This window comes from Mirounga leonina, unplaced genomic scaffold (genome assembly GCF_011800145.1).
Source record: "Mirounga leonina isolate KUSES-001 unplaced genomic scaffold, KU_Mleo_1.0 Mir_200, whole genome shotgun sequence".
In the NCBI taxonomy this organism is placed as follows: Eukaryota; Metazoa; Chordata; class Mammalia; order Carnivora; family Phocidae; genus Mirounga; species Mirounga leonina.
The window spans coordinates 27,811,966-27,826,313 of record NW_023270503.1 but is presented as its reverse complement, the minus strand read 5'-3'; the positions used below and the strand labels follow the sequence as shown (position 1 = coordinate 27,826,313).

General features: G+C 51.7%; 2 protein-coding genes across 3 annotated transcripts; both read right to left on the bottom strand.

Annotated features, from left to right (window-relative positions):
• Nucleotides 1-51: 51 nt before the first annotated feature.
• Nucleotides 52-6,780, bottom strand: LOC118024938 (retina-specific copper amine oxidase). Of its 2 annotated transcripts, none has more exons than XM_035027187.1 (4): nt 4,337-6,780; nt 2,184-2,469; nt 1,822-1,951; nt 52-1,493 (listed from the first exon to the last, which is right to left on the bottom strand). In XM_035027187.1, exons 1-4 carry the CDS (start codon nt 5,922-5,924, stop codon nt 1,227-1,229), a joined length of 2,271 nt encoding a protein of 756 aa, XP_034883078.1. In that variant the 5' UTR covers nt 5,925-6,780; the 3' UTR covers nt 52-1,226. The 2 variants fall into 2 exon arrangements, with proteins under 2 accessions (XP_034883078.1, XP_034883079.1); XM_035027188.1 differs by lacking the exon at nt 4,337-6,780 and adding an exon at nt 4,027-4,317.
• Nucleotides 6,781-7,321: 541 nt separating this feature from the next.
• PSME3 (proteasome activator subunit 3) lies at nt 7,322-13,999 on the bottom strand. The gene is made up of 11 exons (XM_035027189.1): nt 13,733-13,999; nt 13,010-13,042; nt 12,826-12,888; nt 12,523-12,627; nt 11,565-11,613; nt 10,904-11,016; nt 10,603-10,671; nt 10,394-10,461; nt 10,240-10,294; nt 10,033-10,119; nt 7,322-9,079 (listed from the first exon to the last, which is right to left on the bottom strand). Exons 1-11 carry the CDS (start codon nt 13,772-13,774, stop codon nt 8,999-9,001), a joined length of 765 nt encoding a protein of 254 aa, XP_034883080.1. The 5' UTR covers nt 13,775-13,999; the 3' UTR covers nt 7,322-8,998.
• Between the last annotated feature and the right edge of the window lie 349 nt (nt 14,000-14,348).

Below are 14,348 nucleotides of genomic sequence, written 5' to 3'. Positions count from 1 at the left end.
CCCGGGCTGGGCACTGGGGGACACGGAGGGGCAGCGGGGAGGCTGGCTGGGTTCACCCCCATCTCCTCCCCTGCCAGCTAGTAGGACACACACCAAGGCAAAAATGGTGATGACAGCTAGAGCGAGGAGCACCAGAGTGGTCTTCTGGTTCATTGTCCGTGAACAGCGGGACAGAGGACTGAACCAGAGTGGAGACGTGTATTCTCAGGTCAGCAGAGTTAGGTCTCTCTTAGCTCCTATACAGGGGGTGGGGGGGCTCCTGGGCTCTGGCTGAGGTTCCCAGTGTTCAGCCGCTCAGGATACTGAGGGTGGGGAGGGTGGGAAGGACATGGGAAGGCTGGGGAGGGGGCGGGGCAGGCCGGGCTTGCGGGGCGGGCCCCAAGCAGGGCGGGAGTGATTTCCACAGACCTTACATGGCTTTGTCTTCCAGGCTCCAAATCAGACTCCGCTTTCTGGGTCAGGGTTGAAACTGGGGAGAGCTGGGGGAGGCAGAAGGAGAGTGGGATTTAAAAATAATGCAACTGACCAGTTGAGCCTGGAAAGGCACCAGCAGTAAGGAGCTGGGTCTGCGCAGAGCAGCCCCTCGTCCCCCTCGCCTGGCTTCTTCACCCAACCCCCACCTTCCAGGACCAGATGTTCCCTTTCCTGTAACTTGGAACTATTGTTGTGCTTCCAAGGAAACCCCCACCCCCAGCCCCGCAGCTTCCCAAGCGGCATTCCTTGGCCTGGTCTGTCCCTCTTGCCCTCTCTTCTTCCATTGCTAATTTCCTTGGCCAGAGTTCTTAATATTCTCAGGGTGATTCTAGATACTTCAAAAGTCAAATAGAAGAAATTCAAGCGATAAATCTTGTAGCACCTTTTATTATAAATCACACACACCATCTATTTTTACAAAATTCTATCTATTCTTCCATTTCAATGCACATGCATAAAGAAATGTCTGGTATAACGTTCACCAAATGTGAACACTGGCTATTTCTGAGTGGTAGAATTTGTGGGGTTTCGCTTGAATATCTTAATAATCATATCATTTGTATAAATCCATCATTTAAACAAAATGAACTGGAAATAAGAATTAACGAAAGGGATATATACGGGTTTAGTGTGGGAGGCTGTTTCCTAAGGGACATTAAGAGGGTAGGAATCAAGGGAGCAGGAAGTGGGAACAGAGAGAAAGGTACAAATGTCTCAGCAACCCCCCTCCATGTCCCACCACACCCTTGGGGCTAAAAGTCCTGGTAAAAGAAAGGGGGCAGGTCTGGGACACAGGCCGCCAGGTGGGGGATGCAGGCCACAGGGTTGACACTGCAGAGCCCAGCATCCTGGCCCTTCTCAAAGTAGACGCTGCCAGGGGAGAAGATGGAGGGATCCTCATCAAAGAAGTTATAGGGTCGGAGCAAGAAGCCAACTCTGTTCCCCAGAGTCACTGTGTTGGGGACATCCTCAGCATGGGGGATATGCAGGAAGCTGGCTGTAACCCAAGCCACCAGGTCCTGTGGGAAGAGAGAGAGGCTGAAAGACTTTGTGGAGACAAGACCCAAAGAACCACCCCTCCTCAGCCACAATCCCCAACCTCTAGCCTCAGCCTCGTTTCTACCTCCACCCAGCCCCGGGTCCACACAGCAGGCGGGGTGATCCTTGTGAGAAGCTGCAGGGTGGTCGGTGTCCCAGGGCTAATCTCACCCCAAGAGAGATGACCCGCATTGGCCCCTGAATCTGAGAACTGGAAACCTACCATTCCCTCTGACCTACGGTCAGGAGCTGGGCAGCCAAGACTTCGGGCTTAAGTTGCCCCTCTCCTTTGCCCCTAGGGCTACCAACCTCTCCTAAGAGGGTCTCATTGTTGATGAAGTCAGCAAAGGCCATAGTGGGGGTCCAGATGTCATTCTGGTAATAGATGCTGCTGCTCTGTGACTCCTCCTCCTTCCTCCGCGTCACCACGAGCTGGTATCTGACCAGGAATGTTGAAGGAAGGTGGTGTCAGATCAGGGGCCATTCCTGGCCTTGAAGTCCTTTGGACCAGATTCTGTGTGAGACCATTCCCCATCCCATATCTACTTGGAGCTGAGAGGAGGCACAGGGGTGAATGGTAAACCAAGGGTAGTGAGTTGGGATCTTCAAGAGCTGGGACGGGGAAGAGGACCAGTACTTCCCTTCCACCCAGTGCCCAGAGCCCTCCTCACCTCCCCCAGCTGAGGGCCCTCTCCATGTCGCTCTCCAGGGGCATGTGTATGCCGAGGGGGCTGTGGATCTGGATTCGGTACCCACGCTGGTGACCCCAGGCATTAGTCTGGTTGCCAGCCAGATAAAGGTAGCGGGGCAGGGGCTTTCCCAAGGAAAAAGCTGTCAGGTCCTCCCTTCCGAGGACCTGCCGAGTCAGCTGTGGGCGCTGCAGCTGGTGCTCTGGACTCCAAGGGGCTGCCACAGGTTTAAACACCACGTCTTCAGCTACCACCCAGTTTTTCAGCCCTGCCAGGGGGAGGGGGGAGAGGAGTTCCACACCAGGTGAGACAGTCCCTTGTCTTCCCCATGATGCCCCACTGCGCTGGCCTGACAAAGGGCAGTGGGGCTCGTCAGAGAGCATTGTGCTGGGAGCCGGAAGGTCTGGATTCAAGCACTAACCCTTCTTTGAACCTGCCCCGTTCAATATGGCTATGACCAGTCACAAGTGGCTAGTTCCATTTAAATTAAAAATTCAGTGCCTCGGTCACACTAGCCACATTTCAAGTGTTCAACTGCCACATGCATCAGACAACACAGATGGAGAATATCCATCACCGCAGAGTTCTGTTAGCACTGGTCTACCCAGTGGACCTTGGACCGATTCTATGCTTCTCTGATTCTCTTTCTGAATCTCTACAGTAGGCATAATAAAAGCTGTTCTGTGGCTGAGCTCTGTAAGTGGAAAAGCACACGCAGGTGGCTAGTTACATTCTTGTAACTATGAAAGAGAGATTTGTCTTGGAGAAGCTGGCTGGAAAAACCCAATCCCCTTCCAGGGCGTCCTGCATCTACCTCCCAGCTCTGAAACTTTGCTTTCCTTCTCCACAAGGTAGGGACCCCTTTGTTTTTTTCTGAAGGGAGTAGTTTTAGATCTTATATTGCCTGAAAGCTCCCTAGAACTCGACTGCACTCGTAATGTACACCCACCTTCCCCACTTGGCACTTGATGATACTCTCTTTGCAGGTTCGGGTGTCAGTTCCTTTAAACGGGACCGATTGTGAAGGCCCCCGGCCCCCTACAGAGCGCTGTTCCGAGGCCAGCATCTCTGCTGCTTGTCCCTCGCGCTCCACACTACAGGGATCCAATACATGTGACTTGACTTGACTTCCCGAGACAAGGCTCTTTAATGCCAAAAATGCTGGAGAGAAACTTCAAAGTCTTATCCCAAATATGTCAAAGAATAGATAATAGACTCCTTTCAGTCATGCGATTTTCTTAGTTCTCCTCCCACCCGAAACCACGTCTTTATAGTCTAGAGGGTAAGAAAATGTTTCACAGAAAAGATGCCTAGTTACAAACCATTATACCGGGGCAGTTGCTTCTTCCTCCATCTCCCCCCACCCTCCTCAGTTTGGCGAGGGTCTGGTAGGTTGTTACTTTTCTTTCTGGGTCTAATAGTCTGTGATTCAGTAAGCTCGTTATTTTGTTGTTGACAAACGTCCGTCAGGAGCAGCAAGTCCTCTCTGTGCTTTAAGCCCCACTTGAAAAATCCCTTTCTACACTTGCAGCAAGCCTATTGTGTGCCTGCCGTTGTCACCGGAGGGCCGGCGGTGAGGACATGTGCTGGCAGGGATGAGAGGACCCTCCCCAGGACGACAGTGGGGCCACCAACCTATGTCGTTTTATGAAATCCTGTTAAACAAACCCCCACTAGCACCCCCCTCCTCGTGCCCCAGGACCACTCTACACTGAAAACCTCCATAGGCTGCTTCCTACCTCTGCTCAGGCCCTGCTTTCCCCACCTCCACTGGCCCCCAGAATCAGGAAAAAAACCTATGCGCCCCACCCCCAGGCAAACTCACTAGCCGCAGAGGCACTCGAGAGGAAGCCAGCCAGGCACGGCCATTGCATTTAAGCCAGTTTCACAACCACAGTGAGGCAGCGGGGCCGGGTGAGCAGGGTCGGGTAGGGACACCCCTTCTACCTTCGGCCAGATACCCAGCACGCCCAGCGTTTCAGGCTGACTGCAGCCGAATATGCTCCAATCAGCCCCTGCTCCGCCGCCACCGTATGTCGTGGTGCCGGCCTGCCACCCTCTGCCGCTTCTGGCTCGATCTGGGGGCCTCCCTTCCCTCTGCACCCCCAAGTCTCAGTCCTCACCCGAGCACTCACCTGCCACGTCCAGGTCCAGCTTGAAGTGGAAGGCATGCGTGTGCACTGCCCCCAGCACTCGTTCCCCCACACGGTTCCCAAAGAGGAGGCTCTCCTCACCCCCACTCAGGAAAGCCGTGTTGACATAGCCCGTGGCATGGACCCGCCCTTCCAGCGCCCCATTTGGGTGCAGTACAAAGTCCCAAACGTAGTCATAGTTGCCTACTGATGACACAGACCTGACTACAAGGGCCGAGCCAGCCAAACCACCATAGAAATGACTCTCAAGGTGATTGTGGTGCCTCCGAAGGGGTAGTCCTTGTGCCTCCTCAAATACACACACAGCCCCCGGGAGCAACTGGACTGCCCCTGTACCCACTAGTATGTGGATGTCCACCATCGTCGATTGATAGGGGCAGTCGACTCCCCGAACCAAGCCCCGGCTGTGACGGCCAAGTCCATAGCTGCTATCCAAGTATCTGGTCATCATTGTCTTGGGTGAGTCAGCACCATAGACGGATACACACTCCTGGACACTGACTTCATAGGCCACCCGCTCGCCCTTGAACCGAATATCAAAAATCCTCATGCCACTGAACACCCCATGACCGAAGGTAAATGTCCAGAGGGAGGATGCCACCAGGTTCCCTTGCACACTATATTGGGAGCCCTGGGGTGAAAACTGAAGAGGAGGGAGAGGACCTGGGGAGGTCCGGGACTTCAAGGATGAAGCCCCATTTGGCAGGGGGAGAGGAACCCTAACCACTTCCAGCTGGCCAGCCTTAAACTCCCATTCCAACTGGCCCAAGTCTGCATAGTAGCGCCCAAGGTAGAAGACCCGTTGGACAGCCCAGTGGGCAGGGTCCAGGGCCCTGTGGTCCAGCAGTAGCTCCAGCCCCACTGGGTGAAGGAAAATCCCAACACCTGAGATGTTATGGTAGAGGGCTATCCAGGTAGCACGGTCCCCCGAGCGCAGGCCACTGGGGGTGGCATGCAGAGGTGCCAAAGTGGAGCCATTGTAGTTGAAGACAGAAGCCAGAAAGACTGGTGCCTTGGGGAGCTCCACCTCCTTCAAATGCTTCCACATCTGGGTAAACTCAGCTCCGAGCATGGGGCGGCGGTGGTAGGGCAGGGGGCCCCCGTGACGCTCCACCGTCACATCCCGCAGGTAGGAGGGCCGGGGCAGTGGCCCCACCACCAGCTCACTCACGTTGGGCTGGGGTTGTCCGCCAAAGAAGACGATGGCCAGTGCCTCCCGGGCAGGTGGGGGGCTCCCCCTGTCCAGGTGGGCCAGGGCTGCGGCCTTGGGGGGCAGGTGCAGCTCCACCGAGAAGATGCAGTTATCCGAGGGGCGGGCCTGGGCTGCATCCACCAGGCCTGGCCCTAGCTGCCGGGTCAGGAAGCTCATCACAGCCGTCAGCTCCTCTTGGCTCAGGTCTGCAAACAGCTGGCTCTGGCCGGGGTGTGTCCCGGGCTGGGCACTGGGGGACACGGAGGGGCAGCGGGGAGGCTGGCTGGAGCCACCTTGGCTGGTCAGCAAGACATAGGCCAGGGCAAAGATGGTAATGAGGGACAGTGCCAGGAACACGAGGACTACCTTGAGGTTCATGCTGAATGCAGACAGCTGAAAGGGGAGTCCTCCCAGCTGCTCCTTCCAGTTACTGACATCAAATCAGGGCTTATATTCAGTAGGATGGATAGGAATGGAGAAAACTCCACCCTGTGGGTTGGACAGGAAATTTCTGACCTTAATTTATATAATTCTGTTCCAATTTTCTGTTCGGTGGTTTGCCTCCAGGCACCACTTCCACGTGCAAAGGCTCTCCCCTGCCCCTGAGCTCCTGGCGGCAGCATGGCAGGAGCTCTGGCTGCCATCACTCAGACCAGGCTAGAGGGCATGTGGATTAACCCTAAACTCTACCTTTCCCTCAGAATAGGTCTGAGGAAGAATGCAAGTCTCAGGTGCCCAGTTAAGTGCTGCGTGCTACACGCAGGCACCAGAACTATCCATTTCCCTACCTCCTAGCAGGCACCACCCGCCAATATTCCCACAACCCACGGCCCAGGTCAGCAATAAGCACTTGGCCAGCTGCCAGAGGCCAAGACCTTGCTTTGTAGTATCAAGCCTCTTCTATCTAGTCAGTGGGAAAGGAAAGGTGAGAGCCTGGGATCAGCAGGCAGATCCCTACGCTGTAGGACCTCAGAGGAGTTACTTCTTATGAGTTTCAGTGTCCTCATCTATAAAGGCGGGGTAAACTACCCCAGATACGTGAAAATTAAAGGTCACACACCTAAAGCACTTAACAGAGCCTAACACAGGCTAGGCATTCAAAAATTGTTAGCTACTGGTACTGATCTCTGAAACAGACTACAGCAGACGTTCCTCCACTGTTCAAGACCTTAAATCTCTTTTCGCAGAGACAATGAGGGGATCATTGGATATCAAAAGGCTACTCTGCAAGGTGCAAGTTGAGGAAACTTTATTTCAGAGAGAGCTAGGATCCTAGACAGCCCTCCCAAATCACTGGAAAACCAAAAGCAGGAATCCCTGGCATCTCCTCAGGAGATTAAGACACTGTTCAGCAGGGAGAATTAGTATAAGGTCAAGAAAATGACCGGGTAGGCTGTGCCTCAAACCAGGTGATCCCCCACACGCGGAACTAGGGCGGCCTCTACTGGCAGTTCATGGGTATCACCGGGGGGAGAGAGCAAGGAATTGCAATCCTGGGAAGTTAGACAGAAGGAGCTTAGGTTTGGGAAGAGCTAACTTTCACATAAATTCAGACTGAACACAAATGAAGGACCCACCCCTGCCTCTTGGTAGGCAGAAGCCTCAGTCTTTCCATTATTTTAGAGAAAAGAGGCAGCTCAGTTGGTAATAAAAACACCCAACAGGGTGGCTAGAGGTGTACGTGGAGGTGGGTGTCCCCGTGTGCACGCACTTGAGTGTGGGTATGTCCCTAGCCACCAGAGCATCGCACCAGGGTCTGCAGCTTTAGAAAGAGGTCAAAGTACCTGCATTTTTAATAATTTCTTGACATGGTAAAAGAATTTTACATTACGATCCAAGGGTGATAGAGTGAGGAGGGGCAGCAGAATAATCCAACAAACAAAAAGGGAAACTGAGAAACACATGGTGGGGGGGGTAGGGTTTTAGCTGGAAGGGATCTGGAGGGTGGGTAGGGGCACTGCCCAACTAAAATGCAATTGGTTTGTTACTGAGTACTATTCATGGGAAGACAGCATCCTGACCCCTTCTCTACAGCATCCTGGGAGTAAAAATGATGCGGCCGCGTGGAAATGTGATTGGGGTTGAAGGCAAGAGGAAGAGAGGGGAAGAATAAAAGTCAGAAACAGACACCGAGAGAGTCACTGGCAGGCTGACCGCAGATACGGACTCTCCAGTAGCGGCAGAATAACAAAGTGGGGGTTTGATGAGAGTTAACAGAAAAGCTGTAACAAGTGATATCTCTGGAAGTTTTGAGGAATAGGAGGCAACTCTTCTATGGTTTTGATTGCCCAGATTTTCACATACACACAACGCGTACACGCATGTGTGTGCATCACACATACGTACGCACAGGTGCTGCTGCCCTTGGAAGCACGGTGCTATAAATAAGAGAACTATCTGTCCCATCAGAAAGCCCAGCCGGGGCAGCAGCATCTGGCCCTCACAGCTGCACACAGCCCCACCCCAATTTACAACTGGCCTAGGAAGAGGCAACCAGCAGAGGACCGGCCTTTGCAATAACACCCAAAAAGACCCGAGTCAGAGAGGAAGGGCCCTTCCCCAAATCCTCTGCTTCTCATCTCTCAGCTCTCCTCCAACTCACCAGCCTCTGGGCACCAAGAGGCTATATATAATAGCAGAACGATGGGCCCCGGTGGGTGAGGACCAAGACGACGATCACCTTCTGAATGGTGTGTTTGTGACAGAATTCATGGGGTGGGGGTTGGGGGGGACGGCGGGACAAAGGAAAACAACACAGACGATGGGATGGGGAAATCAGGTAACGGAGTAGGAAGGCATGTGCGTGCATGTCTGTACGTATGTGTCCATCACACACATATGTGTATGTGAAAATCCTAGTTATAAAAACATTTCAAGGAGCTAGGGACTTGGCGGAAGGCCTAAGGTGTTTCTTGTCATGATCAGGTTCAAGGTGGAACGTATGTGGATGGGAGACCCTAAGTTATCATCAGGGAAACTGTGGGAGGGAGGATCCAATGTCCCACACAGTGGCAAGAGACACTAACCTTACATCAGAGGAGAGGAGCTGGAAACCTCCCCCGACCCCAGTTCCCTCAGCTTCTAATCCGCTAATCAACAGAAGGAAGAAACCACAAAGCTCAAGACACAGGAGGGAGAGGGCAGGGAGAGAAAACACAAGTATTCTTGTGCCAACATCCTGCAGACACAAACCTGGACTTCTCCAGAAATTAGGACAGGTCGGGTGTGGGGTATTAGGGAAGGAAAGAGAAGAGTTCCTGAGGCCTGAAAAAAGAGGTAAACACGTCACAGAACTACATGAGAGTTTCATTAGACTCTAACTAAAAACAGAGAGAGGTGTGATTACTATTTCCAGCCAGTTTCCCCATCACGATAGTCATGTAACAAACCAAGGCAATGTCGGTCTTGAGCCAGACTCACAGAGTCCCCTGGCCCTGGCCCCGGCCCTGGCCTCAGTACAGTGTCTCTGCATTGCTGCTTCGGGGCCGTTTGATCTTCTCGATATTTTTCAGGATCATGTCATGTAGAGTGACCTGGGAGAAGAGGCCAGGGAGTCAGTCACATTGGTTCCACCCCAACCTCCCAAAGAAACCAGATACCCCACAAAGCCCCAAGCAATGATATGCAGAATCCCCATCTCACTCACTGGAACCTCAATTCAGGGCGGCTGCTTCTCCTCTCTATACCCACACACCGGGGGTTCCTGGGAAATTCCCAGGCCCCAGGTGTCTAATAACAACTAGCATTCATTGAGCACCTAACATAACCAACAATTGTACTGGGTCTTTTAATGTGTTATTTTACTTTACCTTTTTTTTTTTTTGTCTTTTAATGTGCTACTTTCCTTTTTTTTTTTTTTTAAGATTTATTTATTTGAGAGAGAGAGAGCGAGAGCACGCACACAGACGCGCATGCACGGGAGTGAGGGAGGGGCAGAGGGAGAGAATCTCAAGCAGCCTCCCTGCTGAGCGTGGAGCCCGGCACAGGGCTCAATCCCACTACATATGAGATCATGCCCTGAGCCGAAATCACAAGTTGGATGCTTAACCGACTGCACCACCCAGGCGCTCCTATTTCACTCATTTTTAAAAACCATCTTTGTAAAAAACAAAACAAATAAATCCCCATCTTCGTGCCATAGATACTCTAAGTTCTATCTTAGTGATGTTCTAGCTTAGAGATGAGAAAACTGAAGTCTAAGGTTCAACAACTTGCCCAAAGCCACAGATTACAGGAAGAATTGGCTCTAAACCCGAGCCTGTCTGACTCTAATGTCTACATCTTCACACCTCTACTGCACCGCATCCCCTGCCGTCCAAACAGAAAGGGAGATCCCCAGTTACGCACCCGCAATGAGCTCATAATTCTCACCACTCAATGGATGAGAATTTATCCTTTTATCCCACTCCCTCTCCCATCTCGAACCCCAGGGAGTGGCCAGGACTAACAGCCAGGGTGACTGAGGTCAGGGACCAAGGTTACTTACATATTGATTCCTTAGCTCTGATATAATGAGCCGAAGGCTGATATATTCTTTCTCATCAATCTCTGTCACGGTGCGGCGATAGTCCTCCTGAAAGGGGGACAGGGGAAAGGCTAGTCCCCGAGGCCGGCCTGTCCACAGGCAGCTCTGGCCGAGAAATAGCCACTCCTCCCTCTCCCTTCCACCCTCAGACCCCAAACCCTTACTTACCACATGGGGATATTTAGCTATTTTAGAAACCAATTTGGCTCTTGTAATATAATATCTGAAAGGAGAGATAAAAGGAGGAAGCTGCAGGAGACCCTGGACGGTGCTTGCCGCATCACCAGCCCCCAAGTCCTGGGCCAAGCCCAAGAAGCCCTACCTAGAAATCTGGTCCAGATAAGATGCAGCTTCACTCTCAACAGTTCTTAGTTCTGCAACTGTCTCCTCCTAAAAAAAAAACAAGTGTTGAGGTCAAGTCACTTCCACGTCACCCGAAGAGCAGACCAAGAAAAACACACACAAAGCAGGTTGAAAAGGAGAATAAACCTTCCGGACCTTCCTGTCCAGTTTGTAATACAAGCATGTTACCTGAATGGAGACCCCGAAGTTGTTCCCATCTTCTATCCTGGGAATCAGGAGCTGTACCCACATTTTGACCTGAAGGGTGAAAGGACCAATATATACATATGAGGACCCTTGCCTTTTCTGCCAAAGCCACGAAGTACACAATCCATGCTGCTAGGACCAGATGCCGGGAGCACGGGAGCCAAGACACTTCATGTGCCAACTCCTCTATCACCACCATGCCTCCTGCCCCACATCCAACATTTTTCATAGTTTAAGCCAGGCTCTTTGGGGTCAGCCCATAGGTCACTAGCCCCTGCCTCACCGTATTGCATTTCTCAATCAGCAGCCGGATCTCAGGTTTCACTTTCTCAATAATGTCCACTAGCTGCTGGTTGCTCTTTAGCATCCCATTGGGCATCACGAACACCTTGGTTCCTGGAAGGGACATGAAGAAGGTCAAATGACTGGGGTGGAGGACAGGACATTAACACCCCCCACCTTTCTTTCTTCTTCCCCAGGCCCATGAGATGCTATGACCTCTGCCTTTTATCTGTCACAATCCTATCTACAAATCATGACTCCACCAACAGAATCAAAAAGAGAAAATGCATGGATTAGCAAATGAGTGTCTAAAGTATGCCAAAAGTCTGAAGAACAAAGAAATTAAAATATGCTCTAAAGATTTAATGTACCAACTATTACTGAAAAAGAGAAAATAATGTGAAACTGGGACTTCTGTGAAAAACCTGAGATGTGCAGCCACCTCTAACCTCTCTCCCTTGGCAGTCCACACTAAGTCAAGCCCTCCCTGTTTATTGAGAAATTAGGTTTTGGGCGCTAAATAATGACCATGTTTGGAGAACTTAGGAATGCTAACTCTGGAAAAGCAAATCCGATCTTGTTTCCTGACCAGAGACTGCCAGATCAATCCTCCTGCTCAGGGCTACAAGCCAGGGAGTAGGTGGGGTAAGGCTGGCTCTTACCTTGGAAAGCCTCTTCACACTCATCCAACCTTCGCTTCTTGTAAGTGGGCTAAGGATACAGAGACAGGAATTAGCCTGCTCCTGACACCCATAACCCCATCACAAGTTACCCTTCCAGCAAATCTAATCCCTTCTTTGGCCCCATAGGTTGTTTCAATTTATGCACAATTTACTAAGCACAGTCAGGGTTTTAAGGAAAGATTCTTGCCACAAAGCAATTTACACTCTAGTTGGGAAGACCAACCTTTCAACTAACACATTAAGCAATTAGGGGAGAGGAGTTGATACTATAAGTAAACAGTAAAAATGTACCATTCAGTGCAGGGTGAGGATAATTAAGGGAATATGTACAAATCTCTGGTTCCACAAAGAAGCACAATATTCAATCAACAAACATGTATTTAGCACCTGCTATGTACCAGGTGCAGAACTAGGTGCTGGGGATACAAAGTTGATTAAGACAGTTTCTGCTTTCCAGAATTGCAAGCTCTATCAATGAGACAGTAACTAAGACAACAATACAGTGTTATCACTGTTGTTATAAAACGTGGACATATAACTGACAAGCACTAGGTGCTAAAGATATGGAGCAAAGACAGGGACTGCAGTTATATAGCAAGAACTGCTCATCCTGTAACAATACTCAAGACACAAACAGGTGAGAAAAATCTTGCTTAGAGCCACAGGGACAGACCAGACAACTGGAGGGAACCTGTAGCTATTAGTCCTATTTGGAACTTACTTTAAGACAGAGTAGCATTAGGTTATACACTTCATGCTATAAACGAAAATCAGGGTCTAAAAGTGGTATACTGGAATCATCATGTCATTAAGAGCCCTCGTTCCTAGATCCTAATACCACTGTTTCCTCTGTACATGTTCAAATTGACTAGGAAGTAGAGAACAGAGAATAGAGAACTACTGCTTCAGAATACAAAGAAAAATGCAGGACACTCACACCGTCCAGTCCATCGTGGCTATTGGTGAGAAGAATGGGGTCAGGGACTGGGAGATTCATGTCTGAGTGGATCTGAGTTAGGTCATGGATGTTTAGGATTGGTTCCTGAAAAAGAGACACCCACCCCCAAAACAACATTAGTCTTTTCAAAATGAACAAAGAACTATTTCATTTGAAGGGCAAGAAATGAGAATATTTTACTGCACAAAACAAAATAGAATCGACACATGATTTCTCCCATTTGACAGAAAGACCAGAGCCAAAAAAACTGGGGAATTTGAAGAAAAGAAAAGGGTCTCTCACCTTCAAAAAACTATCAAGTTCTAACAACTTCTTTGGGAAAAAATTTGCCACCAAGTCTTCTGCCTAAAGATGAAGGAAAATACAGCTGAATTAATAACTGTGGGAAGGTCTCTCTCCACAAATCTCTTCTTTAGGAAATTCCCAACTATCAACCAATGCTTATTTTTCTATTTACTGCACTCACCTCACTTGTGATCCGCTCCCTGAAAGAATCAACCTAAAATTAACAAAGAGAACAATTCAGTAACAGCAAGTCAGCACCTGGCAACAGCGGTAAGGGCAGGATGGGAAAACCCAAATTCAGCTGTCTTCCCCTCACCTTGTAATTGTAATGAGAGGCTGAGAGACCCCCAGACTGTAAGTACTTTATTTTTTTGAGGATCCATTTCTCCATCTCAGGAGAGGGAAGCGGGGCTTGAGGGTAGCACCCACCTGTCTTCCCTCCCACCCTCCCTCCCCGTATCTGAAGCTGTCTGAATTTGAGAGCAAACAAAAGGCAGGTAGACAGGCGAGATGTGAGCTCACAAACGTGCCAAGCCCCCATCCAGACCTAGCCTTTGATACCAGGCAGGCCTGACACCAAGGGTAGGGGTACAGCAGCAGTAGCATCCAGAGGCGGGGACGTTGCCGGGCTGGGGGACTTCCAGCTGTCACTGGCCTAAAGTGCTGAGTCCACCACGTGTCCGCGGAGGTCTCCCCGGGACTCTCCACCACCAGACGCGGTTCAGAAGGCCACCCTATTATTATCCTCTCCCCCGATGCCGTCTCCGGGAGTGGGGGGCTGGGCTGAGCGGAAGCTCAGAGCTGGTGTCCCCAGGGAGACAAAGACGCCACGGGGAGTGGGGAGCCGGTCAGACTGCTCGGGGATCGAAGCGAGGGGTTAGGAGGCCCGGACCGGTGCCGCTACCTTGAGCTTCACTTCCTGATCCACCTTCAGCAACGAGGCCATGGCCGGGCCGGGCCGTGTCCGCTCCACTGGAGACCGGAGGCGCTGTGGGCTCCGGGGAGGGGGTCAGGGGGGCGGGAAGAATCTCGGCTGTTCTAGGGACGCGGCCGCCCTCGCTGGCTCACTCACTGCTCGCTCGCTCGCTCCCTCCCTCCGTGCCGTCCGCCCGCCCGCCTGCTGCCTGCTGCCTGCTGCCTGCTCGCTCTCTCGCTCGCCCTCCCGGCTTTCGCCGCTCACGCCGGAAGTTACGTCACAGCCAATCGCCGGGACTCCGGAGAGGCGCACGTGCCTTGCGCAGCCGCGCTGGGGTCCAGCACTGGACGCTCGGGGCCGGACTCGTTATTTCCCGGCTTCCTGTGCCGGGTAAGGGTGAAGTAGGAGGGAGGGCGGCAGAGGGTGGTTTGCTGAAAACTGAGCATTGGAGAGACTCGAGTACTACTTGACATTCTGTTAGCTCGGCGCTCGCCCTCGCCAGAGGGACCCTCTGAACCGCTGCAGCATCAAGGACCGGACGGACCACGCCGTCGCGCCCCAGTGACGTCGGCCCGAGGAAGCCGGCGGGCCGGGCGTGGGGCTC

Bases quoted from the DNA above. Each gene is read 5' to 3' on its own strand.
- LOC118024938 (XM_035027187.1), bottom strand. From the start codon at position 5,924: ATGAACCTCAAGGTAGTCCTCGTGTTCCTGGCACTGTCCCTCATTACC. The intron at 2,470-4,336 runs GTGAGTGCTCGG...TCCCCCTGGCAG, and splicing joins GCTGGACCTGGACGTGGCAG to GGCTGAAAAACTGGGTGGTA. The intron at 1,952-2,183 runs GTGAGGAGGGCT...ATTCCTGGTCAG, and splicing joins AGGGCCCTCAGCTGGGGGAG to ATACCAGCTCGTGGTGACGC.
- PSME3 (XM_035027189.1), bottom strand. From the start codon at position 13,774: ATGGCCTCGTTGCTGAAGGTGGATCAGGAAGTGAAGCTCAAG. The intron at 10,462-10,602 runs GTAACATGCTTG...TTTTTTTTTTAG, and splicing joins ACTTCGGGGTCTCCATTCAG to GAGGAGACAGTTGCAGAACT. The intron at 9,080-10,032 runs GTAAGTAACCTT...CTCTTCTCCCAG, and splicing joins CAGAGCTAAGGAATCAATAT to GTCACTCTACATGACATGAT.